The 22,178-nt window shown below is 45.3% G+C and overlaps 1 protein-coding gene across 6 annotated transcripts in view; it reads right to left on the minus strand.

The window, feature by feature from the left end:
* The window catches only part of Mi-2 (chromodomain-helicase-DNA-binding protein Mi-2 homolog), a 59,935-nt gene that overhangs the window by 22,720 nt on the left and 15,037 nt on the right, over positions 1-22,178 (minus strand). For 3 of the 6 annotated variants that reach the window (XM_084598221.1, XM_084598218.1, XM_084598216.1), the window contains exons 8-23: positions 21,679-21,948; positions 18,974-19,678; positions 17,790-17,990; positions 15,828-15,965; positions 15,152-15,273; positions 13,893-14,010; positions 13,653-13,708; positions 12,101-12,242; positions 10,327-10,458; positions 9,178-9,295; positions 6,012-6,136; positions 5,063-5,297; positions 3,922-4,299; positions 2,869-2,910; positions 1,585-1,685; positions 277-368 (exon numbers count right to left, since the gene is read on the minus strand). In XM_084598221.1, coding sequence (XP_084454347.1) covers positions 277-368; positions 1,585-1,685; positions 2,869-2,910; positions 3,922-4,299; positions 5,063-5,297; positions 6,012-6,136; positions 9,178-9,295; positions 10,327-10,458; positions 12,101-12,242; positions 13,653-13,708; positions 13,893-14,010; positions 15,152-15,273; positions 15,828-15,965; positions 17,790-17,990; positions 18,974-19,678; positions 21,679-21,948 — 2,975 coding nt within the window. Of the gene's footprint in view, positions 1-276; positions 369-1,584; positions 1,686-2,868; positions 2,911-3,921; positions 4,300-5,062; positions 5,298-6,011; positions 6,137-9,177; positions 9,296-10,326; positions 10,459-12,096; positions 12,243-13,652; positions 13,709-13,892; positions 14,011-15,151; positions 15,274-15,827; positions 15,966-17,789; positions 17,991-18,973; positions 19,679-21,678; positions 21,949-22,178 lie in introns of all 6 variants that reach the window. The other 3 variants (XM_084598217.1, XM_084598220.1, XM_084598219.1) reach the window with 3 other exon arrangements.

A 22,178-nucleotide genomic window follows, 5' to 3' on the forward strand; every position in this document is an offset into this window, starting at 1 on the left:
AGCCCTTTTCAGTCCCGCTCCAAAAAATGTCACGACTGTAGGTAGCAAAAGCTGGTTGAAACCTATGAAGTTGCACATCTGTGCGAAATCTGATAACCTTTCATGCATACACATTTAATACAATCGTAACGGCTATGCTCTCCCTCTTAAGAAGCGCACTTGCTAACAAATGTCAATCTTATGTATACTAACACCCCTTATCCCTCCACAAGCTGAATTGATTCGGCTGAACAGGGCTTCAGCTTCATCAGCCCAACCAGCCATAATTATGCTCACCATTGAGAGTTGAAAGCATCCTGGGGAGGCATGCCATATCTCATGATAGCATTTAAGAATGCCTTCCTCTGCCGGGCATTGAACCCAAGGACCTGAAAGAGAGAAGCACAGCCCAATGCTTGAAAGGTACCTACGAAGACATCACCCCTGCACCTAACTTGGCCAAAAGCAAGGTAAGAGAAATCCCCAACCACCAGCACGCACTTCCCTTTACATTGCAAAGTGAACTGCCAATGTGGACAAGATGGCAAAATTATTGCCAAGCAATAAAACGCATAACTCAACACTATAAAGTCTATTGTTCAATGCAGGAACCTGCCTCGCATTGTGTGATAGCGTTATCACTGCTTCGCACTAAAACATGAACTGTACACGTTCACAGCATTGTCGTCAAAGAACAAGCAAATTGTGTGGGCATCAGACATCAGTGGTTCTCGTCACAAAATGATATATGTACCAGACCGCCTTTAGGACCAAAGGAAACACACTCGTTCCAAGTCCCCATTCAGTCTGGGCTGTCCCGCCATGCAAGGACGGCACAACAGCCATTTCATGTTGTCCACATTACAGCAGCATCGCCCTTGGCTCTGAGGGAAATGCTGAAAAGGTTTCTGGTCACAACCAGCAGTGCATGGACTGACTGCAGTCAGATGAGTAAGACGTCATCATCTGCCTTCCGCGATGTGAACACTTCACAGGGTGAATGAATGCCACGTCCTGCCAAATCTAACCTGACGCAGCGAATTTGTCTTTTCAATGTCAGATAAATCAACACCACGGTGCTAGCAAGGCCATCTATCCTTAACAGGCACCGAGCCTGTGAGTCTGGAATGGAGTATGACACCAGCAGAGAATTTACAGGCTGTTCTATCTGCAATGTCAGTAAAAACTGGCTGCACTAAGTACTTGCTAAGATTAATTTCTAGAAGGCTGCTACACTTGAAAAAAAAAAAAAGAGTCAGCACTTCAAATGGCTCACTGAATCATCTATAGGTGCCTCAGAATCATACAGTCTTTCTCTAGACTTACCAAATGCAATTGAGGCTTACCTGAACGAATGAACATACCTAATTAAGGTTTTCTGCACAAAAGCAGGAAGCTGGCCTATAATATAGTCCTATAATAGTGCACATATATGCAACTTATATGGTATTGCACTACAGTCTCATGAGTTGAGTACTTTTACAGAAACAGATGAACAAAGCACCTCACAGCTGCTGCAACTCTCCTATTCTGCCCATCTTCTGCTCGGCTATAGCAATTCAGGGAATTGCAAAAGCACTCAATGGTGACAGCAGTGGCGCTCACCTCAATGTTTCCACCGACTCGAGCAAGCAGTGGAGGCAGTGGCCGGTCCTTCTCACTGCCGCCCCGACTCTTACGGTTGCGTGACTTCTCTCCTGCACCTCCTGTACTCCCACAGGACAAGCGCGGGAACATGAACGGTGCAAAGATAATTATAGCATGCGCAGCGCAACCTCATTCCAAAGCAATGAAGTTCTGCTTAGAGTAGGCATAGGCAGACAAGAGCATGCAAGCATTTGCAGAAGTTCCGACACAAATACACACCTCATTGGGCTAACTACCGACTTCAGCATCTTACACACACGCACACGTCAAGATAACAAACTGTGCTTTCATAATTTTAAAGCAACATAGTATTCATGCTTGTTACTGCCCAACACATGAAACGCACAATCACACAAGCATGGTAGTATTAAGGCTCTGCAACACAGAGAGAGTCTAGACATATCTGGAGTATAAAGTCCGTTTTAGACAAACTAAATGTGTTGAGTTACCAGAGTAAGATTAAAAATGTCTCCGACAGACTCAACATTAAAAAGATCCCACTAAAGTGACCGCCAACACCTGCACATTGCTTGACATGAACTACAGCAATGCTACCTAGATTACCCAGTGCTAGTAGCCAGTAAGTGATTGCATTACCTTGCATAAACAGTGCAATGCACAAACAATACACACACACACACAAAAAAAAGCAAAGCACAGTTGAGCACAAATATGCATGCAGACAACCTGACTGGCAGAAGCAATGGTGAACTGCATTAAACCTCGCAAGAGAAACCTGATCCTACACATTCTGCTATCTTGATAAAGGAGGACCATGAAGAACAGAGGAATTTCAGAAGCACAAAGGTTTTTTTTTTTTTTTTTTTTATAAAGTATCTCATATTTCAAGACTTGAAAAAAATGCGGAGGTCACCGATAAGACTAACCCACAACTGAATGACTGACTGCAAATGGTGGGCAGGATTTCCGAAAATGTTCCTTGGAATGCTAAATGAACCCCTCCTGAATTACCTTTATCTCAGCAGTTAACTATTATTACCATTAGGTTTATTTACAATTTAATATTCAGTCCCTTCTGCTGAGCTAAACTGCTGAAAAGAGTCTACTCTCCACAAAATAAAAATTCTCAAAAGACTAAAAACCTCTGCTAGCATAAAAATGGGACTATGCTTATGCTGAAATATGAACAATTTTCTAAACTAGTTTGAAAGCAAGCACACTAAATGCAAAACTGCACATGCAATCAAAGCATAGAAAGTAGTGTTGGGAGCATACACTTACCGTCATTCTTCTCCTCGAAGTCATCATCGTCTTCTTTGTCATCTATCGAAAGTAAGAATCAGGGTTCAAAAGAACAGGTTTTGGCACACCACCAGGAGAAGTTGGCAGGCGCAGGTGCCGAGAAAGCACAACAGGCACAGAGGTTCAACGTCACCGTGTCTCGCTGAGAGACAGAGAGAGAGTGCAGGCCCAGTCTCTAGGGCCAGGTTGAGGAGAAGGCTGCGTACCAAACACAGCACACAGATCTGCGCAGCGCGGTTGGCCGCGGCTGCGAGCAGCGACCCTCTTTTGTTGTTCTACAACACTGTTCCTCTGTGCCCACTGCTGTGCTCTCAGCTCCACTGCGGGTGCCACCAGCTGCTTGCGTGTGCGTGCTGCTGCTTTTGTATGCGCACCCCTAGCAGCACTTGTGCTGAGGAGACTCCGAGGGGGGGAACAAAAGAAAAGAAAAGAAGAGGTTTAAAAAAATGTTTCATTAGAGACAACCGAGGTAAAGGCCCCCACATCAACACGCATGCAGCAAGTCTACCTCAGTGTACTTTAACAGTTTAACTTTAACAGATACTATCACACCTTTTCACACCATTCTTACATGGCTCTCCTAAAAAAAGTTCCTCCTCATGAAACAGTAGTTACATGGGACAACAAACACTGGCAGTAGAAAAGGTTCAATACTGAAGCTATGGCTGAACCTCCAGCACAAATTACCCAGAAGCTCGTATAGAAGTGCGGTTTGCTTATTTTCATTGTCAACAAGAGCATCTGCTGCCTAACGCACACCACAAGACTGCAACGTTAGGTGGTTAATTTTACACAACAGGCCTAGTTCGTTATTATCACTTGCAGCGCAAAGAAGAAAGGAGAAAAGTGCCAGCAAGACTAAAGCACTGACTGCAAGCTGCTTGCAACAGCCTCACACGACAGTGCCTTCCAATGAACAACTGTCAGCTCGAGCACTTGTCTTCTTCCTCGTCTTGTGTACTGGCACAGCCAGGCGACCAGCAAAGTTGTGCTCTCAAGGATGATCAAAACGTCATGAGAGACGCTACGCACCGGAGGGCACCGAGAAGTCCGAGTTGTAATCGGAGAGGTTGTCCTGCCAGGTGGCATCGTCCTGGGCGCCCATGGCATCCGTGTAGTTGACCTGTTTGCGGACCCGCTTGCCCTTTCCCAGCGAGCGTGCCATGTCTTCCTGCTGCTGCTCGTAGTGGTGGCGCAGCAGCTTCTCCCAGTAGGCAGGGTCGGCCGACTCGGCCTCCTGCTTGAGCACCTCCGTCTCGGGCTCCTCCTGCTCTGCCTCCTTGGTGACATAGGCGGCCACCTTGAACGAGCCCAGGTACTCGTTGGCCCACAACTCCTTCTGCTCGATCCCTTCCTTGGTCCGGTCCAGCAGTTCCTCAACTGCCTTGTCGTCGTAGTGGATTGTGTCCTCTGCATGCCGGTGCCACATGGGGGGGGGGGTCAAAAAAAAAAAAGGCTCGCATTTTGCCAAACAAGTGTGCAAGTGCTGTGTAGTGTGCCAAGTTGGGTTAGCTGGTTTGCCGTGACTAAACCGAGAAGAGCACAGAAAACAAAGAGGGCAACCGCACAAAATTACGCTTGTGGTCACCATCTCTGTCTCCTGTACTGGTTCAGCCTAGAAAGCACAGAGAGTACAACCTTTTTTTTTTTCGACAGCTTCGATACAACTGCACAGATGAATATTTAACTGCAACGACTATCAGGTGTTGGCACTGCACTGCCGGTACACAGCATCCTACTCCAGACTTCTGTGATTCCTCCTCGCTGAGAAAAACACATAGTGCACGTTTTCGCAGCACCAACTGTCCCCTTATCCACGATGCACCCTTTCCCCTCTCTCGTGAAAATGCAAATATTTCCTGAACATTTGTGATCCACTGATATGAAGTGATGTGGCAACAAGCCAATACGTCTCTGGCAGTAGTAGGACCACACAATGGCATCCTTCGCTGTTCCCAAAACCATCAATCAACAACATCTACAAGGGTTGCTTAAAGGCCTACTGAGGATAGATTTAAGTTCACCTATATTGAGAGAATACCATTTAAAAAGAGGCTAATGTTATTGAAGCATTCCTCCAAGCTGCCACACAAGATGCATTTATGGCAATTTAGGCACCGCTCACAAACAGGCTACCCAAAAAAAAAGCACAACAAGGTTCCCAGATGCCCACCTTTGCCCTCGTCATCCTTGAAGAGCTGCTCAGTGCCAAAGCGCAGAATGTCATCCAGCTCTTGCTTGGACATTGTGTTTGAGCGACTGCCCATGCCCGGTCGCACTACCAGATGAGTCAACATCATCTTTTTCTTAGCCACTTGCGTGATGCGTTCCTCCACCGAGGCACGCGTCACGAACCGGTAGATCATCACTTTGTTGGCCTGGCCTATGCGGTGGGCACGGCTGAACGCCTGCATTGGACAAAGCACGGAAGCACAGCTAATTTATATCTCCAGCACACATCTGCAAGGTGCCCCACCATAAAACCTTGAACAACATGTGCAAGATGGCAAATGTAGTCTTTCGGCCATTACTGACACATCCCGTAGAGAGGCTTCGGGACATACGCAGAAAAGGTGAAAGTTATGGCTACAACAGCTCATGCCCCACATCACGTGAAAGCTCCAAGATTTCGAATTCTGAGAGCATAACATCAAGTTTTCGCAAAAGATACAGTGCGAACCGAGGGTGCCTTAGGAGTGCCAACTACCAACTTGACCAGAGCACCTAACGATGGGCTTCCTTCATTAATTTTTAAAATTTATTCTGCTCAGCAAAAAGATAACGATGCTTTCTTCTTTCTAGCAGTACAATAGATTTCTTTACAGCTTTACAGGGATACAAGGCAATTTCGTTTGGTTTAGTCTATGGGGCTTCCATGTTCCAAAGCGACTCAGGCTATGAGAGAAGCAGTAGTGTAAAGCTCAGAAATTTCAACCACCTGGAGTTCTTTAAAGTGCACCGACACCGAACAGCACACAGCTGCCTTGCTTTTCACCTTCGTCGAAAAGCGGACGCTACGGCCAGGATTCGATCCCACATCCTTGGGCACAGCATTCGAGCGCCCCAACCACTGAACCACAAGGGGCACAAGGTGAAGAAATGAGTAAACGCGCCATTCCTACCTGAATGTCATTATGCGGGTTCCAGTCAGAGTCGTAAATGATGACAGTGTCTGCGGTGGCCAAGTTAATACCCAGGCCACCTGCCCTCGTAGACAGCAGAAAGCAGAACTGTGGAGCACCAGGGGCTGTGTCAAAACGAGAAGTGGCCATAAGCAAACACCACTCCGAACAACACTTAAAGGGACACTAAAGACAGCCAAAGATGGTATGAAAATCTAATAAACTACATTTGGTGACACTGTCACCGCATATCCGGCAGCAAAAAATCGAATAATTGCTGAGATATTGCGATAAGAAGTTGAGGTTTTTTCTTGTTCCCGCCGGTGGAATTCAAACTGTGGCCTCCAACTACGTAGTTGGAGTTGAGTGACGCACACTATGACGTAAGCGGAGACTCCGTGATAGCTAGCGAGCCGGCGCGGCCTGCGGCGTCGCATCCCTCAAGGGCCAACTTGGCAACAGCGTACTCGCAATGACGGCCTCAGCCGAAATAAATAAAACGATGAAGAGAGTAATTTACCGAGCGATGGGCCCATAAAGGAAGAAAAAAAAAAACATAGAGGGCTTGTAATGCACAATACTTTACATGTTTCTCAAGCTTTTGCACTCCTTCTTGCACTGTGTATAAACAAACCGAGCCCTCGGTCATCGCAACGCTTTCTGACATGTTTACATACAAATAAGATTTAGTTACCAGCAAAATAGTGTCCTCGCTGCTGCGCTTGTCAGTTTTGAAGCTTCGTCGCACTTTTTTCCTTCAAGATTTGTGCTACAGCTCCGTGTTCAGCGAAAATTACGTCCACGGTAGCAGAACATGACCGAAGTGCCGGCGCCACTACATTTGCCAGCGCTGTGAAATTCCACATGTTAAAATGGATCCAGTGCACAATATAGTGCGCATAGGCATCCAGAACATTAGTTGCAAGACGTGAGAGCAGGCAGCATGCGCCGATGATCAAGAAGTTGTAATCTTTAGACCGGCAGCAGAAACACTTTATTGTAAATGGGGCCATGACATAAAGACTAGAAATATTTCCAAGGTTTCCGTGGCGCGGCGTAGTCGAGCGGTTAGCGCCGAACATTACGGAGCAAGTAGTAGCGAGTTCGTGTCTCACCGCTTCTGGCGTTTTTTTTTTTTTTTTTTTTTAACAAATCGATTTTTTTTTAACCTTTTGTAATATATTTCTGGTGCTTCGTTATTTTTAGTTTTTACTTTTTACCTGAGGCCCTTTTTTTCGCCAGGCGACGAGCGCAATATATCGACGCTCTCCTTGGTATGAGCGGCAAGTATGCCCCTTTTGTTTACGACGCCTGCAAATAGCACGTTGAAGGTCTTGTTGACGCAGTATATGTTGGTCAGATGTGCCATGATTTAGTTAACAATTGAATGATAATGCGTTTTTCCTTCGGTACTTAGCATATGTATGCTTTTCGTGGCGTACGTAGCTGCAGTCAAGCGGTCAGGTCGCAGTCGAAGCGGCAACGGCGGCGATATGTTGGCGCAGAAGTGTGAACGAAGGAGTGTGTCGGCGGTAGCGGATTTCGCTCGCTCGTGCCTCCGAATGCTCAAATGGGAACCATCAAGGCGCATCTGCTGCTCCAAGTTCGTAATTCAGGCGCTGCAGGTTCAAACAAACTATCCGAGTGCGCACGAAATGCCTGAGCTGAAACATAACCAAAACTGAAGTGGGCGCCTGTGGCGCCTCCAAGTATATTTTTGTATTTGCCTTGCAACATTTACGTTGTCTTTTCGCCGTCGTTTACGTATGATAAAAGCGTGTTATTATGTTTGAGAAAAAACGTACTACCGCATTCAAACATTCAGCGTAATTCGCATTTGTCAGCCTCCGGGATCCCTAGCGCGTCACGTGATTTGTAGTTGCGAGCCTCGGCCGTTTGGCTGTGGTGGCGATACCTGTATTTCTGTTATTCTTCTTTACTACCTTATAACAGCTCTGCTTTCAGTAAGAGTGGTCTTTTTGTAACCAGGAACTGGCATTCTATCGATGCAAACCCACTTCCTTTCTCTCTTTAGTGTCCCTTTAACCATCACACAGAAAGCTAGTGACTGTTATTCTATCCTGCACAGCTGCAAAACAAAATGAAAAAGTTTCATTATCGGCACTGATCATATAATGCCCTCTAACTTTGTTTAAAGCTGTTTAGTATTCAATTTAGGAAACAGCATGGCCCATACTAGCAACAAACAGAACACTACCAGGTTATCAATCTCTTTCTTTACTACTGCACTTACTTGAACCAGAGCCAATGCTTTTTATTAAAATTCCCAAAACAAAACTAGGGTGTCAGTTATATTCGAAGATTTAGCTTCCCCATCATTACTGACACCTGTGCTACTGCGCATGCAGTGCCTCTAGCGCCTCCCTGAGGCATGTTCTGTCAGATCAGCGGCTGGTCTATTAAGCCTGTGGCTAGTGTAGCTAAGCTGTATCTCAGGGTGGTTCGTTTGGGTGCCTAGCGTGTTTTCGGCGTGCTTGGTTTCACGAAGCGATAGCCCAAACTACTAAGCAGCGTCATTGCACTGCTGCTTTCAAGCAAAAAGTTGTGCATGCAGTGGAAAGCTCATCAAATCTTCAGGCACAGAATGAATACAGCGTGGAAGAAGCAACTATTCATTGCTGGCAAAAACAACAGGACTAGCTGTTCAAGTACGTCGAAACATGAATGACGTTTTCCAAATCCCGCAAAAGCTGTGACCATGTTGTGAAAGAGGAAGCTTGTCAATTCATGAGGATGCAGATGGCCGGAGCACTTCCAGTTACTAGAGAGATAATTCAAGCAAGGCCAGAGACATTGTGAAAGCACGAGATGCCCCCACCCACCTCGCACAGAGTTAAATAGATGTATGAAGCGGTTTGGATTCAGCCTACAGTGACAAACGTAGCTGTGCCATCCTGCCGATCTTCAAGAAAAAGTTATTGCTTTCCGACGGTACCTGGTAAAGAAAAGGCCTGGGAAGGGCTACAAACTTGAACAGATTGGAAATGCCAACCAGACCCCCTTTACTTTGATATGCCCACGGTGTACAGTGACAAAGAAGGGCGCAAAAGAAGTGAAGCTGCGTACCACGGGCTAAGCCACGCCCCAACAGGGTCTCAGCAGCCACTGTACCATTCAGCCTTCATTGTGCCCTGCTCCATCTTACCATTAAAGCGATCAATAGCCTCCTGACGCTGGCTGCCGGTGATTCCGCCGTCAATGCGTTCATATTTGTAGCCCTCAGCTTCAAGGAAATCCTCCATGATGTCCAACATCTTGGTCATCTGCAAAATAAAAAAATGTTAGCATCACTGCAATACTCAATTGCACTGTAATGTTAACGTAAGGAAGAGACTGCACTCAAAACACACATACAAGAAAAGTGGATACAGTCTTACTACCAGCTCCTTCAACGTCACTCTGGCACATGTAGAATTATTTTGATGCAGGGCTGGGCAGGCTCGGCCTTCGACACTATGTACCCGAACATCTTTGAGGCATATGCACTATTGTGAGATGCACTGACGGCACAATGGCGTGCTGCTCACCCACCTTGGAAAAAATATGACGCTGATGCCTTCATCGGTCTACAATTGGTCTAAGCAAGGACATGCCGAAAATCGCAGTTACTGTGCCCTCTGATTTGTATTGGGCCATGGCATGCATTGCGTGCCTCTTCCTGCGTGTGCACAGTGCCTTCGTCAATATCTCTCGACTCGCAAAATAGACTAGTCATAATAGAGCAGTCATAACAGACCAGTCATAACGTAACAGACAGGGAGAGAGCACTAGCTGACGCAGGTCAGGGTTAATTGGAGATTAGTGGGAGATTTTGCCAGGGTGGCTCTGAAGCCTCCTTTGGGCACCGACTTGAAAAAGGAAAACTCGCCGCCAATAAGTTTCAAACCCTCACCTCAGCCCAGCTTCACTAGCCACTGCTTAGACCACTGCGGCATCTCAGTAGCCAGTTTTCTTACGTGCTAACACGTGATTGTTGTTTCTGACCTTACAACAGATGGCAGATAAGCTGACAGCCATGCTGCACTTCAGATATCCCTGTCTTTATCGGCTTCATCTCCTCTGACAAAGTTGCAATGAGGACCTTAATTAGGCCTCCTTCATCTTAATAAGCCTAAAGCACCCGTTAAATATGGAGCTAAACATGAAAAGATGGGATGTGGCAGAGAAAAGCTTACTCAAATGATGCAAAATTCATTTTAACAAGTGTTAGTGCCTCCTCCCCCTCCCAAGAGTGTGAGCACAACAATAACCACAAAAACAGTTTACACCACGAAACAGAGGATGATAAACATACCTGTGAGAAAATGAGGACCCGATGGCCTGTGTTTTTGAGGTGTCGCAACATCTTGTGCAGCAGGATCAGCTTTCCGCACGCCTTTGTGAGAGCAGTACCTTCATAGGCGCCGTTGGGCATACGCGGCGCTTCCTGCATTGCACAGCAGGTATACCAAGTCAAGACCAGTCCAAAAGAAGAATGCGTTTATAGCAGGCTGCCATCAGGAACGTATAACTCACACTTTCACACCGAAAGTGCACCTTATCTTAAAACTGTTTAATTCACCTGTCCCCATCATCCCTCTGCAACCCGAAACCCCCGAGGGTGAAATAAATGAAGGAATGACTCATTTTCAGTTTACAGAACACAAGACTCAAGCTTCCCCTAATGCAAAATTATACGTAAGAAAAGAAGACTGCAATAAGCAGTCAGCATCAACAAGACATGGCACTGAGCTTGTGTATACAGCAGCAGGTCACAATGCATGTGAAAATGTCCTGCCAACCTTAGTACAGTAGAACCCCTTTATAATAAACTCACTCGGATTGGCAAAAATCTTTACTATGTATCAGGCGTTGGGGTTGGCATGGCCCCTAAGATGGTGTCCGGTAACTAAATGGCTACCTACTAAATGTGTCTTGTTGCTTTATGAAGAAAAAGAACACTCTAAAATACCTTCTAAACTTCTTTTGTTGTCTCTCTGTGCAATTTTCCTTTTTTCAGTTATAATATGTCTTTGTTCGCATCTTGTGACAGTACTGCTCAAGCATGAAGGCAGCGTGGCTACGAATACAATTAAACTTGATTTCATGTGAAAAACCAAAACTTTGCATGAACACTGCATCATCTCCTGCTTTTCTGATTTTTATGAGATGGTAGATGAAAAATGTGGCGACAGTCAAGCCCCGCAAAACCACACATGCCAAGCCTCCACTTGCCACCCCGTCTCGTGCTGCGAACGGTCAGCCATTTCTTCCCTTCCCTGTTTCTCGCTGCACTTGTACTCTTTTACTTTATTAACGGACCACGCCGCCTTCTTTCCATATTTGTAGTCGGCTCTACATTTTTTTTTTCCCCACGAGCTGTATGCTTTCCCTCACGACTCCAAGGACTATGTAAAGTTGGCTTCTCTTCAGTGCACGTGAGCACGATCAAAAAGCCATTAAAAAAAAAAAAAAGCCCTCGGTGTTAATTTTTTTTTTTTTCAATAAAGAGAAATTTGCCTTTCGATCCGAGATAACACATCTACAGAAATGTCAATTTGTGGAAACACTTTACTACAGATAACCGATTTTTTACTAAAAATGTCTTTACTATAAAGGGGGAAAAATGTACAGTCTTCTATTGAAGATAGACTGGGACTTCAGTTTCACTTTACTATACCCGAGTATTTACTATATCCGGGTTTACTATAGCGGGGTTCTACTGCACTAAGTTCAAGCGTCACCGTGGTACCGGATGTTAATGTCGATAAAAATAATAATTTAGTTTTTAATGGTGTGAGCGCAACAGAGGAAAATGGCACCAACGAGAATGTGCAACGTAACTCCACAAAGAAGCAAAGGTCTGGCAGTGGTGGTATATTTTGGCTGCCTACCAGTTCAACACAATTGTAGTCGTGTCAAATGTCAATAGATTTGTCCAAGGGGCGTCAACAGGCTTTCCTTCCCTTCTTCTCAGACTACAAACTGCACACTTTCAGGTATGCACATGAACATCAAAATAAATTCTGGCTGCAAAAGTGGGAAAGTAATCCAGCAGGACTGCGAACTGTAACAAGAAATGCACGTGCCTGTGAGGCAGCCGGGAACAGGTAGGGGTGGTTGCAGCACTTCTTCAGGTCCATCATGATGTTGAGCAAGGACACAGAGTGGCTGCCTCCCTTGGCATTCAGTGCCTCGTAGTTCCGAGTCAGGATGTACTTGTAATACTTCCTGAAAGTGAACGCGCATCACAGAGTCTCCTCAGCTTGGAAGCAGCCCCCTCGAAAGAGAAAAGCACCTACAATATGCGTGTCAAATACTAGAGGTGTACGAATATTAAATTCTAGGGTGCAAAGCATATGTGCACATAAAAGATGGGTGACAACTGAATATCTTCGAGCCAGTTCGAATATAAGCGCAGGTAGTTCAAAATAAGGACAAACACTTCCCACAAAACACAGCTATAGAAAGAAACAAACATATTGCAAATATTTTTTTACGCACCATCAGCATAATTTACTATGCCCATGAGGTCAATAAGGCATCAAATAAATGTAGGTGAATCATGCCCAGTTGATTCATTTCGCTTATAGAAGTTTGGTAGGTGCGTTCCACAGTGCTATACTTTTGACTGGGATTTTAAACAGTATTCGTCGAATCTTCGATACAAGCAATAATATGATATATCTGTGACGGACTGTAGCAGTAATACAATAAAATCTTTATTAACTTGACTCCTGTTGATCAGAAATCTGGATAATTCAAACTAGAAGTGTGGACCGAGCCAACTTCCATGTAAGCCACTGGACACTGTTTAATTCGAACATGGACGGGCTCGCTCCCGTTAACTCGGACTGCAGTTCGTGCTAAGGCACGACCCGTGCTTTAGGCAGCGATCGCTAAAATAGATCTCCTCAAACCTGAATTTCAAAGAACAGCAATTCATGCGCACTTTGTTCGTGTTACGGCAAGCATAGGGAAGATCAGAAGTTTCCCCATTTTCTAAATAAAGCTCCGTTGCATAGTTTCGGTTTTTGCTTAATCTAATTTCATGCCATCCCACGGCTGCAATCAGGGGAGCTCATCGGCTAGTCGTGCTGGCTTGTATGCTGCTTCGCAAGCCAGTTTTTTCGTCTTTTTTTAATTTTGGGATGGCGTAACTATGTTCAAATGCCTACGCATATATTTCTTGCATGCATCCGCATGCCTCCAATACTGAAGCTGGGCGCGCGCAGTTTCACCGTAATGCATGCTTCACAGCAATGCTTGACTGCATGTACAGTGCGCTGAAGCATTCTCAAAACATGACGGAGCCGTTTTGTGCTCTTCAGCGTTCCAGTGCTTTTTGCCCCAATTTTGTACACCACTGCAGGTTCATTCATAAAAGCCATCATTTACAGCTCTGTGCTCACACTATGTCCGCCCGACACATTATGGGGGAGAGCCATTTCCAAAACCCTTGAGTGAAGTCTGTAGTGACATCCACACTGCCTGTGCATGGCTCTACTGGAATACTCTTTCAATGAGCTCCGAAATTGGCCGGGCCCGTGCCAAGAGTACAGGCCGCCATGGCTCTCGCTGCGTATGCTATTTAAAAAAGCAAGCGAAGAAAAAAAAACTAAAGAAAGAAGGGTCACTCACTTTTGAAGGGGGGTCAGGTCGACACGGATGATGAACTCACTTTTAGAGGGCATTCCCTGTGCGATAAAAAAAGAAACATAATATAAGGTCACCGCAAAGCATATAAAAGATAGGCAAAAACAGACCAGCAGGATCTCCTCTCTCCCTTCCCCTCTATGTGGAAAAAAAAAAAAAAAAAAAAAAGAGGACTAGAAGAGCGAAAAAAATCAACCCCATGTCCCACACAAATATGTGACACACCTTGAGCACATCTGCTTTGAGCCTCCGCAAAAGATGGCATCCCAGCAGATCGTGAAGCTTCTTCACCTGCTCCTCTTTGGCCAGGTCAGCAAACTCATTCAGGAATCCCTGGAGGTCACTACACACATGAAAGCAGAAATATCGGATAGTTATGTGAAAGACTCATCTTTAACTGATGTTACATCAATAGGCGTCCATAACACACGACTAAAAGTAATGCTCTAAAGCTTATGCAGAATTTGAGGACGAGACATCTTAGACATTGCACAGCAACTCTGCACTACTCATATATGTTCTGGCATTCATCCTTCATTCCCAAGACACACCACATCGCTGTAGTTAAGCCAATCGGCTCTGAGCAAATGCAGCCCCATAAAATGTCAAAGCACAGAATACTAAATTTCAAATTAAAAATGTTAAATAAGTTGCACAAAATTTGGCAACTGTACACAATTGGAAAAAGTCGATCCTGACACAAAGCATGAAATGCTTAAAACCTAGAATTTTCCTGTCATGGGGGAGATCCTTTAGCTTCACACTTGTAACCACGGTTTGAACCAGGAAGGTCAAAGCAAGACCTTAGATTATGGAAAAAGACTAAAGTAGTACAGCAACAAAACAAAATTTGTGCACCAAAGTAAGGCCGCTCAATCATGTTAGCTAGGGCTGCTGTAAAGTAAGCAGAAAAAAAAAAGATAAAAAAAAGTAACAAGGTAGGACTATTCAAGTTTAGCACATGCCAAGTCTGGGGAGTAGAACAACAGACAGTGCCGATAAGAAAACGAACTCAAGAACATTTGAGCCGAAATTAAAAGGCAGAAGCAAACAATGACAAGTCATGTGACACACAAGGCTGACAACTGGCAGCCTATTATTAGAGCTTATCAGAGTGAAGAGATGGACACCACTAAGGGAAAGAACACGTGATCTAATAAGGAGCAGTAGCTAGATGTAGCGGAAGGCAAAGGAAATTAGGAGAGAGAGAGCATTGCCACAGCTCTCATACACCTGGAGCAAACTGAAGTCTCAAGTAGAGGCCTTTTTTGTAGCAGTGTACTTGTACAGCCCGTGACGATGGGAAACCGACTGCGAACGTTCAGTGTAACCACCAAGGACTTTACTGCTTTGAAAATGCAGGCAGGTTGGCTTAGCAAGTCAAAGCACAGGAAAGCACGCAATCTTTCTCAGAGTGAAAGCATGCATCAGGAATAATGGCAGGAGTCATCTAAGAAAGAAGGCAGGGTTCTGGCAAACCTTACTTGAAATTTTGGGGGCTCAGGAAGTTGAGGAGATGGAAAAGTTCCTCTAGGTTGTTCTGGAGCGGTGTGCCCGTCAGCAGAAGCTTGTAGTTGATCTTATAGTTGTTCAGCACTTTGAAAAACTGTGAAGAAAAAAAGGAAAAAGAAAATCCAGGGAAAAAGTGAGCCAAAAAAGTGAGCCAAACACATAAACTCGCAACAATAAGAGGTACAATACGACAAAAGCAAGGGCAAGCCTTGCAGAAGCTCAAATTTGCCCCGCAGTTGGTCGGAAGTTATTCAGAAGTTATGCATCCTAACAAAGCCTTACAGCCATTTTATAGGAGAAATTTCAAAATGTACTTTTTTTGCAGTGCCACGTAACCCAGTGAGTTTCCTAAAATCAAGGTCAAAGGAGATTCAGGAAGAACAAAGAATAAATTCCGATTCTTCCCAGTAGCATACATTAGATCAATTTTCACTTCAGTAAAGAGCAAGACCTCACCCCATGCACTTGAAAGGCTTATAAAACATCCAAAAGTTCACTAGACCGCAATGCGTGTTGCATGTTCCACAAAGTAGAGCAAAACGTTCGGCTAGGCTAGCCCTTTGAAGAGCAACAGGCACGATCGAAGGCCCAGAAACACTTCCACCGGTAAAGAAGCATGGAAAATGGAAGAACCTGCTCCCCACCCACCTTTGATTGGTTGTTTTTGAGCCGATGGGCCTCGTCAACGACCAGCACTTGCCAGTCCACCGAGCCAAGAATGGTGGCATCGATGCACACCAACTCGTACGACGTCAGCAGCACGTGGAACTTCACTGCCGAGTCTTTCTGCAAATAAAACGAAGCACCTTGGGTGTAAAATATTTTGACAGCACTGTGGAATCTACACTGCAGAAATGTGAAAGCCTGAGCACTGCTGGTGCACACGGTGCGTCACGTTTGCTCTCATTATCAACTAAGTGCACCATCTTTATCATCTCCACTGTCATCATTGTCATTATCTCTAATTGCAGCATCATTGTCATGGCTAATATCACCCTCACAGTAGACAACGTGAATTATGATGTGCGTTTCATGGTCCCAGGCGTGGCGCAGTTGGTTTAACCGCTCGGCTGGGGTTCAGAGGGATGGAGGTTCGGTTCCTGGTAAAGAAGGGATCTTTATTTTTCTGATCATTCGTATTTTTGTTTCTCTGATAATGTCTCGTATGGGTGGTATGCCGACCAGCTTAAGCAGCTCTTCATTCATCGAGTGCTCTGGAAGCCCAGTAATGGTGCGAAGAGTGGCCCTGTGTAGCTTGTCGATGTCCTTCAGGTTGCGATCAGAAAACTCATACATGAGTGCCCCGTACAGAATACTGCCAACGTGAAAGAGCTCACTCGACCCCAAGAGATATTTATCAACAACAAACGCAGCCTACACACCATACATACTTGACAAGTTGTTTCTCGGTAGACACGAAACACTTAAACACAACATATGCATCCACTGTCGGGAACAGTGTACAGCAGACATAAAACATCTTATATGGAAATGCGCATCGTCTTCAGGAGGAAGAAACACAATTCCGCATATTCCGCATGACGACATGCCCACCCTAGCAGATCAGATTCTATTAAGCTCTGCAATACAACATTCCATTGCTACATACAGCAGTGAGAGCGGCCTGCTTTGAGTAGTGTGAGAAAGGTCGAATTAAAGCACGAAGATTGGCCGCATGCCAAGGAACAAGCAACAGCTTGAAGAATCGTGATGACGAAGCTGCACTCCCATCCCTCCTAACTCTCTAATTACCCAAATAGCGGCCGAGAGCCATCCATCCCTTCATTCAAATAAAAGCTTCATTTATTCATTTTTCTGATGTCGTTTGACCGACATCTATAGTGTCACCGGATGAACGAGGGCCGACAGTATGAGTCATTAAAGGCTTTCACTTTGAAACACAGCAGTCTCATTTACAACTTGGGACACTAACTAAAGCAGTGATGTAAAAAAAAAAAAACAGAATCTTAGGTAAGTGCCAGACTTGGTGTATGTGCAATAATTTCAGCCCTATGAACCCTGCCACAACGGATCAAATTACCCTTGGTTGATAAAACAAGTGCCACACAACACAAGTAGCCCAGTGAGGGGGGGCTATGATAAAGCCAAGCAAGAAAAGCTATTCACGACACTATTTCAACACTCAACAGTGAGCAATGAGGGGCTAGTTGGTACGATACAATCACAAAACATAAAAGTTCAATGGGCTGCTGAATGGGCTGCTAAAAGCTCATTTTGAAAACTGCTTTCAACAATGCACTCTGTGCATTTAGCTGATACCCACATACTAAAAAGTTTCCAACACAAAATTATTTTTTTCTGTTGTCTGAGCTGGGCAGCCAAGAGGGTATTAAATCTTGGGAACTGGCTTGTAAGTAAAATATTTGCACATTTGAAATCAGGAGAAAAAGAATTGAACAACTGTTTGCAATTTCTTTAAATGTCGTCGATAATTGTTAATAAAAGGTCCAATGGGACCATTTTATATGGCATGAGAACAATTTTTTAGGGAGGAAGAGGGGGGGGCAGAGACTTGGAGAGAAACTTATGCAAGAACCTCGTAATGACTCCGTCCCTTTTGCTAAATACCAAACATTAAACAGCACTCGCCTTCATGCGGCAGGCCTTGTTGGGGTTGCGAACTGCCTTTTCGTCGAAAGAGAATTCGTGCTCTCGAATGACAGCCCGGCTGTCTTTGTCCCCAATATAGGTCACCACGTAAAAGTCTGGTGCCCACACTTCAAATTCACGCTCCCAGTTGATGATGGTTGAGAGCGGAGCGCTCACTAGGAAAGGACCACGGCAGTGACCCTAAAAAACAAAAGAGAAGATGAAAATTTAGTGGCCACTATGGAAAATGTTGGCAGTGCACAAAACCAGTAACTGAAGACAGTGCGCAAAGAAGGCAATGAATTTTGAATAAGCTGCGAAAGAGTGCACCCAAGTTCAGTGCAATCTTTGCCAGGAGCGATACAACTAAAAACCACGCTCTGTCTTTCCTTGGCAGCTCAGTGAGAAAAAACAGAGCAAAAGAGCACAATATTCGTGCAAATATTCAAAATTTTAAATATAATTCAAATATGTTTGCTATTCGATTCAAATTCGAAAAACGAATATTCGGAACTTTCGAAAATTACCGAATGCACTGAAAATGTTCAAGTTCACCAAAGTTTCACCACACTGCATTCTTCACAGCAAAGCTTGACAGTGTGAACTTGCAGTGCAGGGAAGGCCTTCTTCACAACACGGGTGCATTGCGCTTTGAAGAGCGACCTTCGCTTTTGTGAAAAATGCCTTCCCAACAGTGCGCGCAAAGCAAAGCACTTAAGAAACTGGAAAAAAAACCCGGCGTTCTCACTTCGGTTTCATTTCAAATGCAGACAGACAACCATCTAGCAGGTCTACGCACACCCCTAGTGATGACGCATCCTTCTAAACCATACTGTAATATCAGGTTGAAATTATACAAGTACTAAGGAAATGGCCCACAAGTACGCTATAGATGTCATTACCAGACACCACGACAAAACACGTGTGCAGGACATTCATAACACAGCACGCTTCAAAGGCCACATGTAAATAGCACGCATCACTTACATGCATGTTCGCAACACCTATCTTCATGCAAATTCTTCACAATATAAGCAACTTGGCAGAGTGCTTTAACTGCTGATGGTAGACATGTAGGACAGAAGAGCCTGAACTCAAGAGTTGCAGAAATGGCAACCTTCATTTTTATGAGATTTCCCTTCAAACTGAGAATGTGTACAACACAAAAAGGATCAAGCACTGACCTCCTTGTACAGGGAGTAGAGAAAGACAATGGTCTGGATGGTTTTGCCTAGACCCATCTCGTCGGCGAGGATGGTGTCCGTGTGGTTGGCCCAGGAGAAGCGGAGCCAGTTGACCCCTTCCAACTGGTACGGGTGCAGCTCGTTGTCATTTTCAAGCACAAAGGGTGGCTGCGACTCGTATTTGCGCTTGGGGTCCACGGGAGCAGGTTGGCCTGTTGGGGTGCCTCGGCCGCCCCGAGAGTCGTCGTCCCGAAGATCTCTAGACTTCTTGCTCTTGGACTTACTCTTCCCGCCCGAGGACTTTTTGCTCGTGGCGGGCGCTTGGTCGGCGTTCTCGACCGAGGCCCTCAGGTCCCAGTAGTCCTGAATGGCCTTCTGGAGATCGGGGATCTCGAACTCGCCGGGGTCATCGTGCTCCCAGGAGGACTGGTCATAGGAGAGCTCGCGCCACTTCACCAGGTATAAGTTCGAGCCGTCACGCAGGGCCCGGTGGTTGATGACGCGATGCACCTGGAGCCATTCAGGCCGGATGCCATAGCGATAGTATTTCTCTTCCAGGTTCTGGTAGTTCTTGTTCCTGGCGTGCTTCTCCTCCCGGCTGCTCTTGTCGCTGGTCCCGTTGGAGCCGTCGTCCGGTAAAGGGGGGTCATCCATGTCGTTCTTGCGACAGTAGTTGCGGAACAACCCCGGATGGTAGACATCCAACTGCACAAGAGGTCAGTCCCAAATAAACAAGCCATCAAGTACTCTTGAAGGCAGTACATAACTACAGTTCTAACCAATACTGACAAGACAGCCGAAAGACCTTGTTAACATGCAAATTTGCAAGTGTACTGGTATAACGTCAACGAAAAAATAAAGTACCCTAAATGCAAAAACTTAGTGCAGGAGACTTAACTCCCGAGCCCTTCATAGCACTCATAGCCGCCTCACCGTAACTACCACATATCATATTTTACGTGCATATAATGCAACCGTAAATATATTGTGAGGTGGAGAGTTTGAGACCTCACGCAAATCAAAGAATAAAACCTTACGACTACAAAGCCACCTCTGCCTTTTGAAGCCAGCTACATAACCGAAGGCTAAAAAAAAAAAAATAATAATTAAGATGGCAAGTAAAAATACAGAAACAATGAACACATCAGTATAATCTGGGAGGCAACACTTCGCAAATGTGCGCATCACCATCAAGCTCAGCAAAGCTTTCGATGCGTCAATGCACAAAGTTCCCCATACAGCTCCAGCCACAATCCCTGTGAGCTTCCACAACTTCTTATACAGTGTTCTGTGCTGCCAGACCTGTATCCGTTTATCCTTTTTTTTTTTTTCCTTTCCCCACTTCCCACAACTCTTTTAGCACCATTTCTTCTCTTCCTCAACCGAGCGCACCATGCCACCTTCTTTCTCAATCACAGTAAGCTTTTCATTTAGCCATGCATGCAGTGCGGCTTGAAGTCAGTCAAAAAGATGGCTCCTCCTAGCAGCTTACTAGCACAGTGGTGAAGCTTGTTACAACTTCACGACACAAACCATCATGGTCATCATTCTAGCTGTATGCGGGCAGAGGAGGTGACATCCCCACTCTACAATCGAATGCTCTGGATAGGCTGACAGAACAAGGGCAGAGAGCATGCGTGTGAGTGCGGTCGACGTGTGATGCTTTGAATAAATGCACACATTATTAGAGCTAGTCTCGATTCCGTCGATAACAAACAACTTTAACTATTGAACTCCAGCTTGCGAAGCATCTCTCAACATGTGACCAGAGTGTTGCGTGCCGACGAATGAGCCTTGTGCATGGATTCTAGCGTGCGGCCATACCGGTGCTGTAGGATGCAATTTAAAGACTCCAGAGGTTATGGCAGCCTTTAGGATGATGTTTGAAGACATGACCGCACTGCAGCCAAATGAATTGTGCGTGTAGTCTACGATCTGTACCATTAGTAAAGAGCTCGTCGTGTCTCTCTGAACAGCTCTTATTTTGCTGTGCGCAGAAAGGTAAGTCGTTTCATGTGGCGTGTAAAATGCCATCCAATGCGTTTTGATCGCTTCTTGCTGCAACCTGTGCAGTGATCACAATCAGTGTTGAGTGTTTGCAGTAGTGAGCGGCTAGCAGTCCTCGGCCAGGCGCAGACGACCTATGACAGCACGTCATGGGGGCCTTTGTAGCAGTAACCATCATATTTGCTTGCAGCAGAAAATTATGAGCAAAGTCTACGAGGTAGTGGCAAGCCATTCTAAAACTTTTTTCATGCTTTTAGTTTTCAACCACGTAACGCTATGGCAGCTGCCACAACAGAGTTGCCAAGCCTATCACTCGCTACATCTGATAGTGAATAGTGTCTATAAAGCAAAAAGTCACATTATATTCAGACCTTGATTCCAAATATAATGTGAGGTGCACTCTGGAACCGATGATAAGAGGAAAAGATTCTCGTTGCATTCGTGTAAATACGGTAATGACAAAAAGCAAACTCCTCGACAATGGTCTAACTGCTACCACTGTTCTGTTTCGAGATGAAAGTACAGCGAAAAATAGAAAAGAGTGAAGAAGGCTACCTCTAAGTGCCAACAAAAGAGCACGGGGGAGACATGTTCCGTTGCACTGTAAGTAACTTGGGCTCTTTTCAGTCCCACTAAGAAAAAATTAAGTTAAGTACACAACTCCTAAATACCAGACATTCACTAGAATGAGAGCCCACCTGGTTCTCAGAGATCCAGGAGCAGTGCCAGTAGGACATGTCGTGCCACTTGACAAAGAACTCCCTCAGTGGCTTTGGCTGCGGTTTCTTGCTGGTGGACGGCTGGGGTGCCGTCGACGTGGACGGCACTGCGGCCACCTGGCCATTGTTGCTTGAGCTATCCTCGGCCTTGCCGCCTTCCTCCTTCTTGGCGTCGCCGCTTGCGTCTCCTTTCACCTCGGCCCAGCGCCAGAACAGGATCCTCTGAACCTTACCCTTGAGCGGCTCCACCTGATGATGGCACCAGAGGGAAGGAGGGAACGGGAAAATAGGAAAATGTGGAAGTCAAAGAGGGAACAGAAGTTGAGGGGGGAAGAAAGGCAAAAAGGAAAAGCTTGTAAGACTTCTTTTTTTGGTCTTCTTTTTCTTACTCTTGAATCTCTTAACTGCCTACCTTCACTCTAAACAGCACTATGTGCAATGATGCAAGTAAGCGAAACAAAACTTGTTTTAAGTTAACA

This window comes from Amblyomma maculatum, chromosome 3 (assembly GCF_055883805.1).
Source record: "Amblyomma maculatum isolate TAMU_Amacu chromosome 3, ASM5588380v1, whole genome shotgun sequence".
Lineage (NCBI taxonomy): Eukaryota > Metazoa > Arthropoda > Arachnida > Ixodida > Ixodidae > Amblyomma > Amblyomma maculatum.